The following is an 18796-nucleotide window of genomic DNA, read 5'->3' on the forward strand; positions in this document are numbered from 1 at the left end:
TACTTTGAAAATCTCCACCCGGACGTAGTTCCCCTAACGCAGATGGCGTACATCCTGACGGTTTGACAACACTCGCCGTCTTTTTTCTTAAGACAGAGAAAAAAACAAACATGTAAAAAATAAAATATATAAATCCACGCCAGTGAGCGAGTGTGTCCGTGACGACGCAGACTAGTTCGTGGCCAGGTGTGGACGCGTTTCTCGGCGGACATTTGAGGCCGACAGGAGGGGAAGAGGAAGAAGAAAACAAACGGCTAGTTTCTGCTGGATCGTGTCGTCGTTTCGTTATTTCGCTTCGTGGTCGGAGATGAGTATGTAGCTAATGTGGAGCTCTTCTGTGAAATACCGTCGACTTTCTCCTGTTTGAGTCTGTGTTTTGTGTTTTAAAGCCGAGGTCAGACAACCCCGCAGGCCTTTACACTCTGTGTGTTTGTTTTTCTACTCTCCAAAAAAAAACCAAGTCGCGTTTATTTAACATTACGGTAATTTAACTGAAAACACACAGTGACGTTACGATGAGTTTCTTCAGTTTTGGACAAAGTGCAGAGATCGACGTGGTGTTGAATGACGCCGAGACGAGGAAGAAGGCTGAACACAAGACTGAGGATGGAAAGAAAGACAAATACTTTCTCTTCTATGATGGAGAGACTGTCAGTGGGAAGGTGAATGTCACGCTCAAGAACCCCGGGAAGAGGCTCGAGCACCAGGGCATCAAAATCGAGTTTGTCGGCCAGATAGGTGGGTGAAAAAAATAAACATGCTTATTAATGATATTAACTCTTTATTATCGAGATCATGGTGCTGTCTCCTCCTCAGTTATTATTTATATCATGCTCACTTACTTTTGTAATATTATTTATATTAGGGTCACTACACTTGCAGTAATATTATTATTTGTACACATGGTCAATACTCTTTTTATTTATCATGCCACTTTTATCCTCAGTACTTGTCTGTTTTGTTGATTGTTTTTCGTGTTAATTGTGTAGGTTATAGATATTTCTGTCTGTTTATTGTGTGTTTTTATTTATTTTTTTAATTCTGTAGTGTATGCTACACTTTCCTCTGCCACTGTAACATTTCCCTGTGGTGGGATGTATAAAGTATAATCTAATCTAATCTAGAGCTGCAAAAAGCAACTTACAAATAGGGAATGTGCACGAATTACTACTAAAAAGTGTATTAATTTGTCTGACCAGCAGTCCAAAAATACAAAGATGTTCACTTTACTGTGATAGAAAACCAACAAATCTTTACATTTAAAAAGCTGAGACAGGTGAGTATAAATTATATGTGTGCTGGCCTAATGAAATTAATTTTAGATAATGTCTTTGTGTAGGAGATGATCAACACTTTATTGGCATTCGGTTTTCTCAAAATAAATCTCTAATAGTGTTTCCTGTATCCTTAAAGACTAATAATAATATTGCAGATATTAAATATTTGATGTGCAACATGATTTAAAAAAAAAACATATTTGCTAAATTATGGTGATATAAATGACACATCTTCTTCTTTCTGTAAAACACGAGCATGATATTAACATGTTATGTTATATGATGATGTAATGTATAGGGGGAAACCTCCATATAACAATAATAAATGATGATACATATTGTAATTTTGGTCCAACGTTGCAGCAAGTTGCAAGCAATATGTTTCCATACAGATAGTTAGATAGAGTTTTATCTTTGGGTTTTACAAATATTCACACAGGTTATATTTATATTTGTTTGCTCAGAAACTTTTTTTCTATTAATAACTACACCAAAAATGTAAGGTGGCACTGCAGTTGAAGTTAATCGGATCATTTTCGCATTTGCACCAACTGTGGAAACAGAAGTGGAATTAGCAGCGAAAATATGGCAAACATGTTTTACTTTACTATAGTTCTGCTTTCTGTTGCACAGTAAAGTGAAGGTGGGAGCTGAATCTGCAGCTCCACTCGGCTTTACAGAGCTTCATCTTCATCAGTTTGAGCTCATTGTTTGTACTGCTTTCAGAGAGAAACTACTAAAAACCTGCATTGTCTTAATAAAAAGTATAAATATGACTCAGAATCTTAAACTGGACGTCTCTTAGTTTGCTCTCCTTTCTTTTCTAGAGCTGTATTATGACAGAGGAAACCACCATGAGTTTGTTTCTTTGGTGAAAGATCTTGCAAGACCGGGTGAAATAACTCAGTCGCAGACCTTCGACTTCGAATTCACTCATGTTGAAAAACCCTACGAGTCTTACACAGGCCAGAATGTGAAGCTAAGGTAAGTTTGATCATTCACTCGACTTTTACAGGCAATGAAATGAGTGACAGGAAGTGTCACCCATTAACCTGCTGGTCATGTGGTTACAGTTGCAGTATATGGTTTTATAATGAGATATACAGTAGCGTGTTCATTCTCTGTTTGTTTCATTTGCAGATATTTCCTTCGTGCCACGGTGATCAGAAGACTAAATGACATCAGTAAAGAGATGGACATTGTTGTCCACACGTTGAGCACTTACCCCGAACTCAACTCCTCCATTAAAATGGAAGTTGGGATTGAGGACTGTCTCCACATTGAGTTTGAGTACAACAAATCCAAGTAAGACTTGTAGGGCTGCAGAGAAACATTATCTTTCATGACTGATTTATTCATGTACGTCAGGAAAATGTCCAGTTTGACTGGACTAATTGTTTAGTCTATAAAATGTCAGCAAATTGCGAATTCTCAGACCTCAGGTTGTCTTAAAGTGTATTGATTTGTCTGACCAGCAGTCCAAAATACAAAGATGTTCAGTTTACTGTAATAGAAAACCAACAAATCTTCACATTTAAGAAGCTGAGACAGGTGATTTCTGCACCATTTTCTACCTAAATAACAATCCATCACTTATTCAAATAGTTGCTGATTCATTTTCTCCTGACTTACTGATTAATTGACCGATCATTTCAGCTGTCGTGATGTAATTCGGGCTGTCCAGGTGCAGTGAAATACTGTTCTGATGCTCAGTTTGTTTCATCCTCTGACAGGTACCATCTGAAAGATGTAATTGTGGGGAAAATCTATTTCCTGTTGGTGAGGATTAAGATTAAGCACATGGAGATTGACATCATCAAACGCGAGACGACGGGCACCGGGCCAAGTGTGTACCATGAAAATGACACTATTGCCAAGTATGAGATCATGGACGGAGCTCCAGTCAGAGGTGAGCAGCAGTTTTTAATCATGAATCATCTCCTCATTCAGACAGGACCAGTGTAATACACAATCTGTGTCTTATTTCAGGAGAGTCTATTCCCATCCGGTTATTTCTGGCTGGTTATGATCTGACTCCCACCATGAGAGACATCAACAAGAAGTTCTCTGTGCGTTACTACCTGAATCTGGTGCTGATCGATGAAGAGGAGAGACGCTACTTCAAACAACAGGTAAAAATCTACCGATATCTGGCTTCCCACATATCACAATAATCTGAGTACTCCACACATTTAGCAGTGAGTCTAGAAACATCAGTGTAAATGTAATACTTCCGTCCTAACACTGTAAATAAAGATACATTTCTGCTGCGGAAACCTGACACATAGCCATGTGTAATGCCTGGCTGAGTGTTTACATGAAATAGAGCCGAAAGAGGAAAAGATACACTCAATGGCAAAGTACTGATTCTGTACTATGATTATAGTTACATACTATAATTATAGTTACATACTAATTGTAAGCAGGTTTGAGTATTTGGTTGGAAAGCCAAGGTGGGATCAAAGCTACAGACCGTCGTGTAGATTTGTCTTAGTGAAGTTTGATTGGCAGTGGAGTTTAACTCATGTCAGCTGTCAGCGTACATATTTTATCACTTTATACTGAGTTATTTCTTTCCTTTGTATTCAAACTACGAAAGCAATTACCTTGTGAGAGCACGTGAGACTCTTATCTTCAGTCGATGCGCTTGTGTCTGAAACCACAGCGGTTCAGACTAATCAGTTGTGGCTAGATGTGTGTGAAGATGCATAAATGCTGCTAGCCTTAGTTATTTCAGAACTGGAGAGTATTTCTTCATTGAAAGAAGAGCAAAGAACAGATTTTTAAAAAGGTTTTCGCTCTTCATGTACACACACTGGCCTGTATTTTTTGACAATGTCTTTTTCCAAACGGCTGTTTTGTTCAACAAGCTATTGGAAGATGTCATTTCATCTCTAGGAACAACTTGTTTTGCTGTCCTCTAACATTTTCTAGACTAAACAAAATAAATAGTAATTAAAGGATGTAAATAATTGCTGGTTCCAGCACTAAACAGCGCACAATGAAACCGTGACAACAACAATTATTTCCTATTGACGTTTTTTTTAGCAGCGCAGGTTTTGGCACGGCACTGCTGGGAAAGCACAGGTGGGATTGACAATACAGTGCGTTAGTCAGCGTATTACGTGATGGAACTGAGCCATATGTAATGTCATAACAGTAACAGCTGCGCTTTTCCCACTATCAGCTCTGCTGAGATCCAACAAAGACACTAGCAGAGAGGCGTCTTAATGTGGACCTGATTTTCATCATAGCCGTACGGTAGAAGTACATTTCCTATAAATAAAAGCTTCTTTGTTTGTACAGAAAATCACACTCCAATCCACTCTAGCTAATGACTTAAACCTTGAAGATGTTTTGAAGGTGTTGATGTGAATATCACATCACTGACAAGAGCAACCTGGTCTTTAGCTTTCATGGACAAAGATGGTAAATGGACTGTACTTATGTAGCGCCTTTGTAGTCTTTTGAACACTCAAGGTGCTTTTACACTCCATATATAATATTCATTCACCCATTCATAGACATCTGCTGCCATGCAAGGTGCCAACTGCTCATGAGTTACATTCACACACAGATGGAGAAATTTAGGGTTCAGTATCTTCTCCAAGGACACTTCAACACACACTGAAGGAGCCAGGGATCGAACCACCTTCAGATTAGTGGACGACCCGCCATTCCTCCTGAGCCACAGCCCCCAGAGTCAGTATACAGTTAACGTTAACCCCCTTCTTCTTCTCCCCTATGCAGGAAATCACACTGTGGAGGAAAGGCGACGTGGTGCGGAAGAGCATGTCTCATCAGGCCGCCATTGCCTCTCAGCGGTTCGAGGGCTCGGCCGCCTCGGAGAGCGCGCTGGAGCAGGCCGCGAGGGAGGAGAGCGGTTAGAGCCGCGGCTCTCCTCCAGCCTCTCCTCTTTCAAGACTCGTCAGCGTCTGTGTCAGGGAGTGTCGGAGGTACCCGTCAACTGTACAACATCTGGTGAAGCAGCTGTTATTTGTAGCCGCTGCTGGGAGGAAGAAGGGAGATCGACATACAGTTATATAGTATGTGAACAATGAAACAGTTTGCATGAGGCATTCAGAGTGGCTTCAGGCTGCTGGTCTTGTCCTTCCTCATTAATGCGTTGTTGTTTTCTTTCTGGGAATCAAACTAATCACCTGTCGCGATGTCCACTGTGTAAAATCTATCATGTGAAACTCTTTGAATTTTGAAGCCTTCTTTTGGTTACACGCTAACGCTTTTTTCCGGATAAATTAATTTCTAATCTCTTTTAATTAACTGAAATGTCATGAAGTGTCCCAACAAAATGCATCTCCAACATTCCACCTTAAACGAATGCATTCCTAACACTGTTATAAGGTCATCTGAGATAACTTTGCACTGCTATATCTTGCTGAACACATTTTTCTCTTTGTGTTTCTGTTTGCACAAAAAAAAAGAAAGAAAGAAATAGTGGAAACTGGAATCCTAATTCCTTTTTTTTTTGAGCGAGAGAAGTATTATCCCACATCTTTGTTTGTTTTTTTTTATCTGTAAATAAGACCAGCTAAAACCTTTAATCCTGTTCTCTGGTCCATCAATGTGTACATTGATTATACAGTACACGGTGCCACAAAATGACCTTTCATGTTCATGTGCTTTACCTCAGCATTCCAGTATTGTTAGGAAAGGGTGTCGTATTAAGGTCTGATAGTATGAAGTCCTCTGTATCTTCTTTATTAGAGACTTGAAGGTTGTGCCTAAGTGTGTCAAGCAAATGAAATCCTCCTGCCTCTAACATAATTTTAGTCTTTTAAACTAGAGAAATGTTACATTACAACTATCTATCTTTTGCAAAATGCTAATCAATTCTTCCTTGTTCCCAAAAGTCAAATAAATTGATGCCAAATGAAAAAATAAAAAATAAATAAATCTCCGACTTTGGTTGTATTGTGGAGATGCGTGAGTGTTTGTGTCAGATGAGATGAATTTGAACAGACGGGGGTGGACGAAATAATGAAAACACAACATTAGGTATGTTATCTTAAGCAAAAGTGCCAAAATTCAGAGATTCTCACATCTCAAATGTTTTTTTTTAGAGCCCATGGCACAGCAATTAAACATTCCCCAGCAGACACAGACGTTTGTTTGCTGTGCGATGACCAGCTTGGAAGATGTTTGATCAGATTCGACGTGTTCAAGCCCGTGTTTGAAGTTTGGCCAGCTTGCCATCCTTTTCAAATGAACAGTTACCCCTACGGTATCCATAGCAACACAGCTTCTGCATGTCCGGTATAACTTCCTCAACCAGCTGTGTCTTGTTGTCATGTTGCCCACATGCCCGTGTGTTGTGTTAACTGTGAGCTGATTAAACTAGCCTCATTGGTACTTCACCTATTGCCAAAAACCTCAAAGCGATCATCAGTCAGAAGAGGTGCAGTCCCTTTTAATTAGTAATTAGATGTTGTTTTAAGTTGCCTAACCTTTTCAAACAGCCTGTAGGAGCTCTGTAGTCCTGCTCTGGTGTGACTCGCAAAACCAGATCTGACGGACATGAAAAGCTCCCTCGTGTTGACTTCTTAAATTCGGGTAAACACAGGTGTTACCAATGATACAGTCAGGCTGCTGCTGTGGTGCAAGTTTCTGCTGCGATAAATGGAACTGAACCGTAATTAGTATCATTGGTAACACTTGTGTTGACCCGAATATTTCATGTCCAGGTGGCTGCGGTGAAAAAGATCTGTCATACAAGACTGTACCCTACAGTGGTGGTCCTCTTCATTTCTATTTGAGGTCAGGTTTGAATCAACAGTTTGATCCGTGTGCTATGGGCTGATAGTTGCAGTCTGTATTGCACTCTTCTTCCTAACCAACAGCATCCTGAACTTTAATTAAATTTCGATCACCAGTGTGCGATGTAACCGATCTGAGCGATGTAACCGATCTGAGCGACTACTCGAGTGTTACTGAGAGGTCAGTCTGCATTTAATTTATTGATTAACCACAGTGAATACAAAGTAAATGTGGTTGGTTGGCCAGTAAAGAATGAAAGCTTTTTTTTAACAGTTAAACGTGAAACGTTAATTCAGATCATTGCTATACATTAATCGTATAAAAAAAGAATATGAGGCCACACACACAGTGCTGAACAACATTAAGAGTCCTGTGTGATGTTAAACACCTTTTATCTTTCTGCACTTCATGGAAATTTATGGAGTGCAAATATCAGTGGGTCGCTCTGAATCCTTCAGAGTTAAAGGTTAAAAATTGGATGAGAGGCATAATTTTACAAAAACACATTTAATATTTCTGAAAAAAGAAAGAACATTACAGTGCTGTAAAAAAACAAGTTGTTTCTTCATGATTTCACGTCGTCAAAAGGCGTCATTTGGTCCAACGAAAAGGCTTCTCCTCCTCCAAACTCAGGATGAAATCAAACTCCTCTGCAGAGAAAGAGCAGAACAATGAGCTGAACAATGAGCTGAAAGAAGAGATTAGTAATACGCTTCTCCAGGCTGAACAACACTTCAGACTTACCCGTGGTCAGAGGTTGCACCGAGAGTCTGGCCCTCGTAAAAAGCGCCATGTCCTTCAGAGGCCCTCCATCGGCACGATGCTGCAGGTGGTACTTTTTCAGCTCGGACAGGGGAATGTAACGCTTCATCATTCTTTGATATTGAACGTCGACCTGAGAGAGAAGAACACAAAGTCAACCTTCGTGGCTTTATCATCATCAGTAATCATACTTTGAATTCCTGAATGACTTACCATGCTCCACTTGGGATTGTCTGGTTTACTGCTTGCATCAAAATGGGCATCTTTCTTATCGAACTGAGTGTGGTCCACGTACGCTTCCTTCACAATCTAGAGAAAGGAAATCCAGTTAAATATCAGGCCTGTCTGCAGCCTTTGTTGAAACCATTATCAGCAGGAAGAGAGAGTGACTTACTTTTATCACTCCTGCTATCCCCGGCTCCTTGCAGTTGCTGTGGTAAAAGAAAGCCAACTGCCCATCTTTCATCTGCCTCATAAAATTGCGTGCCTGCAGATGGTAGATAACTTTTTAGAGGAACGTTCCCACAGAGAGGAAAAAAATAGAGCGATGTTGTGCTGGTGCCTCATTTTTTTTCCACGTGGCTCTACCTGATAATTGCGGACGCCGTCCCAGCAGCTGGTCTGATTAGGCATCGCCTTCAGATCCTTGATCCCAAACTGCAGAACGAAAACCAGACACATCAAGACAAGTGCAGGCGACTCACAGTTTCCAGTTTAACAACAGACCGTGCTCCGTACCTTCATGTCGACCCCGTTCTCGAAGCGGCTCTCGGGCTCAGACTTCATCAGCCAGTGACAGTACTGCGGAGGAGCCACTGACTCTGAGCTCTCCGTAGTTTTTTCAGTCGCCTTCCTTTTAGCTCCAGCTGTTTCACCGTCATCATCTTTGCCTGTGTACATGAGGTAATGATCGTCACTCATTGTGAAATTACACATCAGACAAGAAAAGTTGTACTCTGTGATTTCATTTGTTTACCTGCTTTAGTCACTCTGGCCCTTTTCTTTGGTGGCATCACGCACAGTCTATAAAGAGACATGTTTAAAACATATATGATATCAAACTCTAAACTATTCTAAGCAATGTTGCAAATCAATCAACAAGTCCTCTTTATGACATTATTATATATTCAAATGATATTCCACCAAGAATTTCTCAATTATCCCCCAAAAAATCACTATTGGGCTGCAACTAGAAGTAATTTTTACTTATAATCTGCTGATTGTTTCTTCATTTGATTGTTTTATCTTTAGAATTTCAGGGGAAAAAAGTGAAAAATGTCTAAGGTCAAGTATTCAAATGTATTTTTTCAAAATCCAAAGATACTCAGATACATAGAAGACAAAGTAAACCAGCAAATATTCATTTTACATTGTAGCAAATTATATATATATGGTTGCTCATTAATTTTATAGTGATCAACTTATTATTGAAGCTCTACTTGACAAACTATTAGTGTGTAAGCACTGAATATTTTCCTGGGAACCGACTCAGTTGTCAGATTGAAATAAAACAAATAAATCCTACTTTTATTTTTACGTTATGAGTTGTTCATTTAACCTTATGGTTATTTTATAGAGTGCAGTTAATTTGATTGCATTAAATCTCCATGAAGGGAGGATTTGTTGCATTAGATTCAGATATAGGTGGATGGATGGTGATTAGATAATACAATTATTAAGAGTAATCTTAATCTATATATTAATAGTTTGTACAGCATCTCTCAGAAATGAGCACTTCCTCTTCTTTATCATCAGACATGCATGACAGAGTTTAAAGCTTTGACGGCTGCACACATCAGTGTAACACATGTGAGCCAAACATATTTAAAATACAATAACACAGGTTATTAATGCAGCTCTGCTCAGCAGACAGACAGACAGCTCCTATAGACACTCACAGGTCATCATCATCATCATCATCATCATCATCATCATCATCATCATACCTTTAACCAGGCAGAGCTTCAGGTAGCTGCTCAGACTTCAGCCTTCAAAAAAAGCCCGCGGAATAACCAACAACACGTGACGTCAGCATACATATAGGTGGCGGTGCACTTGATTTACATACCAGCTACTTCCGTTTGCGTCCTAACAGTCACGTCTTTGTTTTTAAAGGGCGATGATACAATAAGTGAACAGCAGCCTGGTTTAAGGACTGTCTTCTTGCACTGTGTCGTCCAATGTGTGGGTGACAGTCCCGTAAGGTGCCGTATAAAAGCATAGAGAGACACATTTCCTCAAACAACAAGCTTGTTAAGTCTTTTTAAGTGTTTTTTTGTTTTGGGAAAAAAACACTGATAAATCATAAAACTCACCTTTTGAGTCGTTTGTTTATGTAAACATAAGTCAGGTGGGATGCTTCTTCCGTTTGTTTATGTAAACATAAGTCAGGTGGGATGCTTCTTCATCTCATTTTGGTGCTCCAAACCGAAGTGAGCTCAATGTTACCGCCCCCCTGAGGCTAACGGGTAGATAACACCCGCTTGGTACTTGACGGTTAACGACAACTGCAGTTGTAGTTCCCCCGGTGGCCATAAGGGGGCCATACTAAAGCGGCACTCACGTTGACTACATTTCCCAGCAGACACAGCGGCAGTGTGACACTCACAGTGGAGGTAGACATGGCGGCTCTCAGACCTCTATCCAGGATCGGCAGACTGGCCTCCGGCATCTGCAGGAACCATCGTTTGATTTGTGACACACGGAGACGAGGCGTAGCTTCATGCGTCGACCGTAAGTTGTCATAGAAACGGAGACGGCTTGTCTTCATGACAACGGTGTGTTAGTGACCATGGCAACGTGACTTTGATAGCTGGACAGCCAGTGTCGGTGTTTACTTTTTATATCTCTACAACAGTCTTATTAAATGAATATAAAGTAAACACACAAAGTGCAGTCAGTGCGTTAGTGTTTTAAGTTAGGTAAGCTGGCTGTCATTGGTTAGTTTTGTCCAGTCATGAGGCAGAGGGAGCTACACACCCCTCCTTAACACCGCCCCTCTTATCAGGCTGTTCATTTAATGTGACTTAGATCATTTAATGATTTATATTTAATTTTTTTATGTTTTGCTATGAGAATTTTTAAAGAAAAACTCTTGAATAAGGAAGACTGGATTCAAAGTATCAGAGTTTAAGTTTATTTTATTATTCTTGTACGAGAAGGAGCCTTTAACAACAGTGCAACACAGAGAAAAGGCTCCCTGAGGAGCTCTAACAATTATACAATTTTCTTAAAATGGGCTGTCTCGGACATCTCCCCACTGACAATTTGCTTTTTTGGTTTTCCGCTTAGTAATGAACATTGTGTTTCTTGTCCAAAAGGACACTTCCCCTAACCTGTCTCTTGTCTTTGAACTATTTTTTTAAATGATCTCTCCCTACCAGCCTCAGTAAACACATGCCAGATTAGGGAAGTGGGCAAGATATGCAAAAGACAGTATATTTTTTTATGTTTTCATATGTCCAACATGTCTGTAACCTTCAGCATGATTCACTGCCAGGTAACAACATGTGAAAGCAAGGCATTTATTCATATACTACCATCTGTAATGTACTGTGTGTCCTCTGTTCTTTGTGTTGACAGCCGCTCATGGACTCACAGACGAACAAAAGGAGTTTCAAAAAGTGGCTTTTGACTTTGCAGCCAATGAAATGGCTCCACACATGGCCGAGTGGGACGAGAAGGTATGTTGGAGCAACGCATAATGTTATTAAGATCATGTCACGGCAGGCTACGGATCCACGAGGATCAGGAATAAATCATACATCCTAAACGAACTGTCATTTTGAAAGTTTTGGCTTGGTCGGACGCACTTCTGCAACCACATCACCAGTACCTGTTTGTCTTACGGTCATAGATACTGTTGGGTCTGATGCTGAGATATACTTTCCACTCTCCACATTAGTTTATCCTCTAATGTACTGACCGTTTAACATCATCATTGTTTTTTTCACCTGTTGTATTAATGTTTTTCTTCTTTCCTCCATTAAAGGCTACTTTAACACAGATAAAACAGTACAATTCAGATACTAAATGTGTTATTTACATTTAAAATGTATAATATTCCACACCAAATGCCTTTTTTTAAGATTTTGATACTAATCTTCAACTTTCTTTTTCCAGTGACTGGTGACTCCTTGTATTCTTAATCAACTGCTACTCGGAGGTCTTTTTCTGCCCTTCCACTCATTCTGGTTGAACCATTGTTCTGTGTTTTGTTCTCCATCTATAAAAAATTATTTAATTTGCAAACTGTTCATACAAATAAGAGAACTTTCTACAACCTAAAAGCATGAAAGACTATCGAAAAGCATAGAGTAGTCCTATAACTGACTGTACTGAATCAAGCTTCTGTGGCAGGTGATCATAAACTTTTCATGTTCTTTATTTTCCAGGAAATGTTTCCAGTAGAGACGATGCGAAAGGCAGCACAGTTGGGGTTTGGAGGGATCTACGTTCAGCCGGATGTTGGAGGGTCGGGTCTTTCTCGGCTCGACACGTCGGTCATCTTCGAGGCCTTGTCCACAGGATGTGTCAGCACCACAGCGTACATCAGTATCCACAAGTACGAACCCCTCATATGTGTTTTTCATCTTAGTAATTTCTTAAATCAAGACTTTTCCCTTCCGACTTTGTGAGATGAATTGAAAAATCTGTAAATTTATTACACTGTTTGCAGCATGTGTGCGTGGATGATCGACACCTTTGGGAATACTGAGCAGAGGGAGAGGTTCTGTCCTGATCTCTGCTCCATGGAAAAGTTTGCCTCCTATTGTCTCACTGAACCAGGTCAGTCTTTTATATGCAGATTTGACATAATTTGATCCTTAAGTAATTCATTTTACATCCATACTGCTCTATATACAGTATGTGTGCACTTAGGTGAAAGATCAACAACACAATGAAGCTGTGATGTTTGATTTCAGGCAGTGGCAGTGACGCTGCTTCACTTCTGACCACTGCACAGCTGAAAGGTGACCATTACATCCTGAATGGTTCAAAGGTAAACCTGTTCACGCTCATTATATAACTGTTAATAGTTTCTTTAATAAACACAGCAGTGACACTGTCTCATCTCTTCATGTTTCAGGCCTTCATCAGTGGAGGAGGAGACACAGACGTCTATGTAGTGATGTGCAGAACAGGCGGTAAAGGACCGAAAGGCATCTCTTGTTTGGTGGTAGAGAAGGGAACCCCGGGCCTCAGCTTTGGCAAAAAAGAAAAGAAGGTAGAGTTCATTAGTGTTTGTATGTAGTGTTTGGAGGTAACCACTAGATGGCAGAATAAAGTCAGAGTCACTTGGTTGTTTCTCAATTTGTTCTCCAGGTGGGCTGGAACTCGCAGCCGACCAGAGCGGTCATACTTGAGGATTGTGCCGTTCCAGTGACCAACCGGCTCGGTGAGGAGGGACAAGGATTCAATATCGCCATGAAAGGCCTGAATGGAGGCAGGATTAACATTGGTGAGGAGGGAAACACCATCCAAGCAGTGACTCCTCCACTGTACAACACTTAAATGGAAATTATTCAATCAAAACATAAATTACTTTAAATGCAACGTCTCTTAAGCAACAGATTTGCATGATTTATGTGCATATTGTTAAAAAATGAAGTCTTGATGAGGCTGAACATGCAGAATTAACTGATATTAGAGTCTGTTAACTGTAACTCTTCTCCATTTGTGCTACTACTGACCTACCATTTGACATTGACAGTTGTTCTGCCAACAGCGTCCTGTTCTCTTGGGGCAGCACATGCCTGCGTGCAGCTAGCGAGGGATCATCTATTGGTACGCAAGCAGTTTGGAGAGACGCTCTCCAACAACCAGGTAAAGAAGCTCACATTTTTAAGTGAACCCAGACCCGGAAGTATCTTCTAGTTCTGCCAATCTTGAATTCATCCTTCCCCTTCTCTCTCTCTTTCTGTTTTATTTGTGCAGTTTCTTCAGTTCAAATTGGCAGAAATGGCCACCAAGTTAGTTGCGTCTCGCCTTATAGTGCGCGAAGCTGCGACGGCCCTGCAGGAGAACCGGTCCGATGCATCTTCTCTCTGCGCCATGGCCAAGCTCTTTGCCACAGATGAGTGCTTTAATGTGAGTAATTTGTTTTCCATTAATACTGTCAGATTTTTGCACTTGTTTCACAGTTTCTGCATCATTACTAGGGATGTAACGATGCATCGTGACACGATTTAAAAATCGGTACAAAAAAGTTAATTTAGAGCCCTGGTTACGCCCCCTCGTGAGCGAAAACTGCACATCACAGCAGTTAACAGCAGTTTACTGTGAGATTGTTTCTAAAGAAAGGAGATATTTGTCATGTGTTTTGTTGTTTAAGATGTAAGTTGCACTTTTATAAGAGAACACAAACTGTTTGAGAGTTTCAGTAAAGAAAGATTTTTTTCCTACAAATAAAAAGTATAAAAAATATAATAATTTTATTTGGTCATAATTTGTCTGTAGCTCATTTTGATTTTAAAAAATCCTAAAAAAATCGTATCGTGAACAAAAACTCGTGACTCCAATCGAGTCGTGAGTTGAGTGTATCGTTACATCCCTACTGGTCACTGGTTGCTATGGTTGCAAATGAACTGGCGACGCGGAGCGGCTGAAACTGAGCAGTTAACGTAATTTCTAGGACCATTTATTTATTTATTTATTTATTTATTCTGCATGTGGTCCAGGTGGCATACACGGTAGGGATATTTCACGTATTCTATTTTGTTGGGTTTTTTTTTTTTTTTTTTTTATGCAAGTGCTGACACTGGAATGCAACTTCTGATTGTCATTTCTCTGACAAAATATATTTTTCTGCTGACCCTGTCCACAGCAGGCATAGCTCTACTTCTCTCTGCACTAAAGTACAGCTACAACCTCACTTTAAAAACACCACAACTATTCTGAGGCATTCTACATATTCATTTCATGTTTTAACCAGTTTTTATTGTTAATGGGTGAACTGGTTGTAATGTAGCTTTAAAGAACAAACGCATTAATTCTCAGTTGCCAATGACTGTGAAGGACAAAAAAGAATTTAGCATAAACAGTTAATTGCAGAAAGAATTAAATATTTGAATAAATATTAATTTATATTCAGTTAGGATATTACAGCTAAATTCAAACACTGAGATCATTTATGTTTCTGTAATGTCATCTTAATTAGAATGACACAGACAAAGGATGTTTCTGTAAAAAGGCCCAAGAACTGTGCAACTACAAAAACTATGAAATAAACAATATCTGAACTTGAACTTTTTTTTTTGTTTGTTTGTTAATTTTTTTTTTTTTTTTTTTTGTGCATTTTTTTGCTCCTTGGACGCAGAGGGAAACCAGAGCACCTGGAGAAAACCCGGAGAACTCATGTTCTTTTTCTCCCCCTCCTCTTCCACCTCGCTGGTTTCCCAACCCCAGAAAGTGACGGGTCCTCTTCCAGACAGAAGGTGGTTTCGTCCTGTCTGGAAGATTTCCCTGAGCGCTCTCGTGGATCGAGGGCCAGTGCAGGACTGATGGTCGCCTGCTGCTCGCACTGCTTGTCCTCAGCCTGCTTCGGTGGTTCGAGGGCCAGTGCAGGACTGATGGTCTCTCTGCTCACACTGCTGTCCTCAGCGCTTCAGCCTCGCTTGGTGGTCGAGTGCCAGTGCAGACGATGGTCTCCTGCTTCACTGCTTGTCCTCAGCGGCTTCAGCCTTCTTTGGTGGTTGGTTGTCATTACTGTCTGTGATTTTTGGAGAGCCTCTCTCTCAGCCTGGAGCTCAGTGGTAGCTTCAGGTTGAGTGAGATCTGAACATGAGCTCAGTTTTCAGGTTGTCCAGCTCGCTCCAAAAATCTTTCGCTCTCACGGGCTTTTGCTGCAGGACAGTGATCTCTTCTGCCATCTGTTGACGGATGGCTTCCTGCTCAGCCCTCACGTTTTGGATCATACGGAAGCCCTCTGACACTGAGACTGCATGAGACTTGACTTCCGTTCAAGCTCACCTGCAGGTCTGGCCTGCTCTCTGACCGTGGTGACTTCGGCCTCATACTTCTGGGTAGTCTCGTGCATCTTGTCCAGTTCCTTCTTAGAGTCATGTTCTTTTCCTTTTCACCTTCAATCTCTGCAGAGAACTGTCCTGATGAGCTTGTGTGTCTCTTGCAGCCCTCGTAACTTGTCTGCAGGAGTTTCTTCTGCTAAGCTCTCTCAAGGTCAACCTCAGGTGTCAGCCTGCTGCTTGACCTCGTGGAGTGACACACTCGCCTTCTCCAGTTGTTCTTGGAGAGTCTTGTTCTTCTCTCTCTCTTCCTGGAGTGCCTTGAAGGCTTCTTCGTAGTCAGACTGCACGAGATGCTTCTGCAGGATCTCATTATCAAGATCACACTGAAGGTAAAAGGCTTGCTTTTTGAGCTTGGGGACATCATTTTCATACCTGGCGTTAAGCATTGGTAGAAATATTGAGGCGTTCCATTTCCTCCTGGAGAAGCTTGTTTTTGTTCTGCTCTGCCTGGAACTTTTCCTCATTAATGATGTGGGCCACCTGAAGCTCTCGTAGTCCACCGCAGAGTTTCTTTTTCTTCCTCTTGGTGTTGTCGCTGATTTGGTTGGCGATCTTTGCGGTGCTGAGAGTTTTCGGATTGGTGTACTTCTTAAGTCTCTCTAGCTCCTGCCTTGTCTCTTTTTCCTTGTTGATGATTTTCTCCTTCAAGGATTTTTGTCTCTTCAGCTGTGCTTTTGTTTCCTCCAACTCTTGGTTGAGTTGGCAGCTGGTCTCACAAAAGCAGCCGCGTACGGTCTGCTCTTCATCGCTCTTCTGGTTACCACTGGGGTTCCCCGGGCGCTGCATTTTCTTTCTTTGGCTGGTAGTCAGTCACAAAGTAATGCTTGTAGGTTGCAGTTGTAGATCTCTGACGAACAGTTGTATTCTGTATCAGTCGTTGTCTCTTTGCAAATTGTCTTTTCTGGCTCTTTCTCACTGTGGTATCACGATTTGAAAGGTCTGAAATGATCTGACTGACTGAAGCGTCGTGGCCTTATATACAGTCCTGATGATGTCACAATGCATGTGCCTTTAATGTGTGGTTTTGCTCTGATCTGTACAGTTCCATTTGTCCCGCCTCCTTTTTCTCTGATTTGTTTACATTCTAAGTCACATGGTGTAATTCAAATGTAAACACATGGTTGCACTGCCAATATGGCGGCAGCCAGAGCCACCACACTCTTCAGAAACCTGTAGATGACGTCGCAGATACTACATTCATTGTATACTGTCTATGGTCTGCCTCAGAGTACGATGCTGGTCTGCACCATGGTGCAAGATCATTCAGTTATTTACATACACTCTGTAAATCAAAGACACATGAATAGGCAAATAAAAAAATGTCATAAGAAATATTTACTATTTAGTTTCTCCTTCACGTTTTGAACGGGAGGGTGAGTAGATTGTGTTGAAATCCGTGACTGCACTGCTTCATTATTTACCCTCATCTCGACCCTAACTAGGAGTCCTGGACTAATTTATCTGGTTTCAGACTTTCAGTCAGTCAGTTTGATTGTGGTCATTTCATTAAAACAAAAACAATACAGGCCACAACATTAATGTCAGACCCACCAAGGTTGATTATCCAAGCGCAGTTGTTGAGCCACCATTTTTCTACAGCAGCCCAGAGCAAACAACCCAAAGATGATCTAGAAATGGCCTTTTTATGTGAATTTCTGCTACTTCACTGCTGGGTGCCACTAAATCCTACACACCTGTTCTTACCCAACAGATCTGTAACCAGGCTCTTCAGATGCACGGTGGGTACGGTTACCTCAAAGACTACGCAGTGCAGCAGTTTGTCCGGGACATCCGAGTACACCAAATCCTCGAGGGTGAGCTTTTACAACAGCGACTTTACTCCGTTTGTGTTGTGTATCAGATTTGGACACGATTATTCTCCTTTAGGGTTAAGAGGGCTGTCATGTTACGGTTTTGTAACGGTTACAGTTTGACTTTTATTCTTTGGTTTCCCCTGAAGGCACAAACGAGGTGATGAGGATGATCGTCTCCCGAAATCTGCTGACAGAGTCGTGATTCACCTTTTCCCTGGATCTTCACTAGTGACCATGTTGTTATGGTCTTCATCTTTGTTACTGTGTGACTGGTTCCCTGAAATAACTGGTTGCCCTCTGCGTCGTAGGTTTTCTAAAGGTGACAAAGGTTATTGGAAGATCTGGTGTAAACCAGCCAGTAAAATGTAGACTTTTGCTACTCTTGTGGCGAGGCTTGAGGGAGGGCAACATTGATTCTTAATTAATTATAATCCAGAGTGATATACTTGAGTAAATAATGCAGATTCCCAAGAAAATGTTGTGAAAAGGGTTGAAAAGGGCAATCCTGTTCAAAATGTCCACATGTGCAACATTTCCTTTTAAAGTATTGACCGAATTTCATGCTACACCTTTGAATAAATGCTAATATAGCATCTTAAAATGCTTAATATTAGCATCCAGCTCAAGTATAATTGAAGTAGATAAAGCACATTTAAGTACAGAGTGTGGCTGATGAAAGTCTGACAATGTTCATCTGAGCCTCATGGTAGCCACGAGTCATCCTAACCAGTAGGTAAAGTAAATAGTTGGTGAGATGTTTCAGACATTGCCTTCCCTAGAGCCACGCTGCTAGCAGAGCTAATAAAAAAAAAGTTTTATTTTGGTAACTACATAGCACAGAGTCTCCTTTTTGATTTTTCAGCCAAGAGTTTTGTTTCCTGTGAAGCTGCTAATGTGAATATACGTTGTCTTCCACCAAAAAGCTGCTCGTTACAACAAATTCACTCAATTTATGAACTGAGTGAATATTATTAACGCTAACTTCAGTGTTAATAAAAGGCTGTGGTTGTTCTACCGTATATCACATATCTACATCACATCTCTGTCCCTGATGTGGCCTTTCAGATCTTATTCATCTGCATGGTTACGGTGTTGTTACTGTATTTCTACCCTTGTGTGTTCTGTAGTGTGTAAAATGGTG

The 18796-nt window shown here is 40.8% G+C and overlaps 3 protein-coding genes across 3 annotated transcripts; 2 read left to right on the forward strand and 1 right to left on the reverse strand.

The window, feature by feature from the left end:
* LOC104927741 (vacuolar protein sorting-associated protein 26B-like) lies at positions 1-6214 on the forward strand. Its single transcript, XM_010741888.3, has 6 exons — positions 1-738; positions 2105-2261; positions 2418-2582; positions 3011-3186; positions 3267-3409; positions 5028-6214. Exons 1-6 carry the CDS (start codon positions 516-518, stop codon positions 5163-5165), a joined length of 1002 nt encoding a protein of 333 aa, XP_010740190.1. The 5' UTR covers positions 1-515; the 3' UTR covers positions 5166-6214.
* Positions 6215-7564: 1350 nt separating this feature from the next.
* Positions 7565-10173, reverse strand: thyn1 (thymocyte nuclear protein 1). Its single transcript, XM_019266359.2, has 8 exons — positions 10130-10173; positions 8791-8837; positions 8553-8704; positions 8403-8471; positions 8209-8301; positions 8028-8123; positions 7797-7947; positions 7565-7702 (listed from the first exon to the last, which is right to left on the reverse strand). Exons 2-8 carry the CDS (start codon positions 8825-8827, stop codon positions 7644-7646), a joined length of 657 nt encoding a protein of 218 aa, XP_019121904.2. The 5' UTR covers positions 8828-8837; positions 10130-10173; the 3' UTR covers positions 7565-7643.
* A 146-nt stretch (positions 10174-10319) lies between these two features.
* acad8 (acyl-CoA dehydrogenase family, member 8) lies at positions 10320-18467 on the forward strand. Its single transcript, XM_019266333.2, has 11 exons — positions 10320-10547; positions 11397-11497; positions 12209-12378; positions 12493-12602; positions 12740-12816; positions 12904-13041; positions 13140-13275; positions 13543-13640; positions 13752-13904; positions 17553-17655; positions 17802-18467. Exons 1-11 carry the CDS (start codon positions 10436-10438, stop codon positions 17855-17857), a joined length of 1254 nt encoding a protein of 417 aa, XP_019121878.1. The 5' UTR covers positions 10320-10435; the 3' UTR covers positions 17858-18467.
* The last annotated feature ends 329 nt before the right edge of the window (positions 18468-18796 follow it).

The sequence above is a fragment of the Larimichthys crocea genome, chromosome VII, assembly GCF_000972845.2.
Source record: "Larimichthys crocea isolate SSNF chromosome VII, L_crocea_2.0, whole genome shotgun sequence".
NCBI classification, from domain to species: domain Eukaryota; kingdom Metazoa; phylum Chordata; class Actinopteri; family Sciaenidae; genus Larimichthys; species Larimichthys crocea.

Coding starts and splice junctions, on each gene's coding strand:
- LOC104927741 (XM_010741888.3), top strand. CDS start 516: ATGAGTTTCTTCAGTTTTGGACAAAGTGCAGAGATCGACGTGGTGTTG. Junction 2,583..3,010: donor TTTGAGTACAACAAATCCAA/GTAAGACTTGTA, acceptor ATCCTCTGACAG/GTACCATCTGAAAGATGTAA. Junction 3,410..5,027: donor GACGCTACTTCAAACAACAG/GTAAAAATCTAC, acceptor TCCCCTATGCAG/GAAATCACACTGTGGAGGAA.
- thyn1 (XM_019266359.2), bottom strand. CDS start 8,827: ATGCCACCAAAGAAAAGGGCCAGAGTGACTAAAGCAG. Junction 8,124..8,208: donor GGATAGCAGGAGTGATAAAA/GTAAGTCACTCT, acceptor TCCTTTCTCTAG/ATTGTGAAGGAAGCGTACGT. Junction 7,703..7,796: donor GGTGCAACCTCTGACCACGG/GTAAGTCTGAAG, acceptor CTTTCTCTGCAG/AGGAGTTTGATTTCATCCTG.
- acad8 (XM_019266333.2), top strand. CDS start 10,436: ATGGCGGCTCTCAGACCTCTATCCAGGATCGGCAGACTGGCCTCCGGC. Junction 10,548..11,396: donor CGTAGCTTCATGCGTCGACC/GTAAGTTGTCAT, acceptor TTGTGTTGACAG/CCGCTCATGGACTCACAGAC. Junction 13,641..13,751: donor AGACGCTCTCCAACAACCAG/GTAAAGAAGCTC, acceptor TTATTTGTGCAG/TTTCTTCAGTTCAAATTGGC.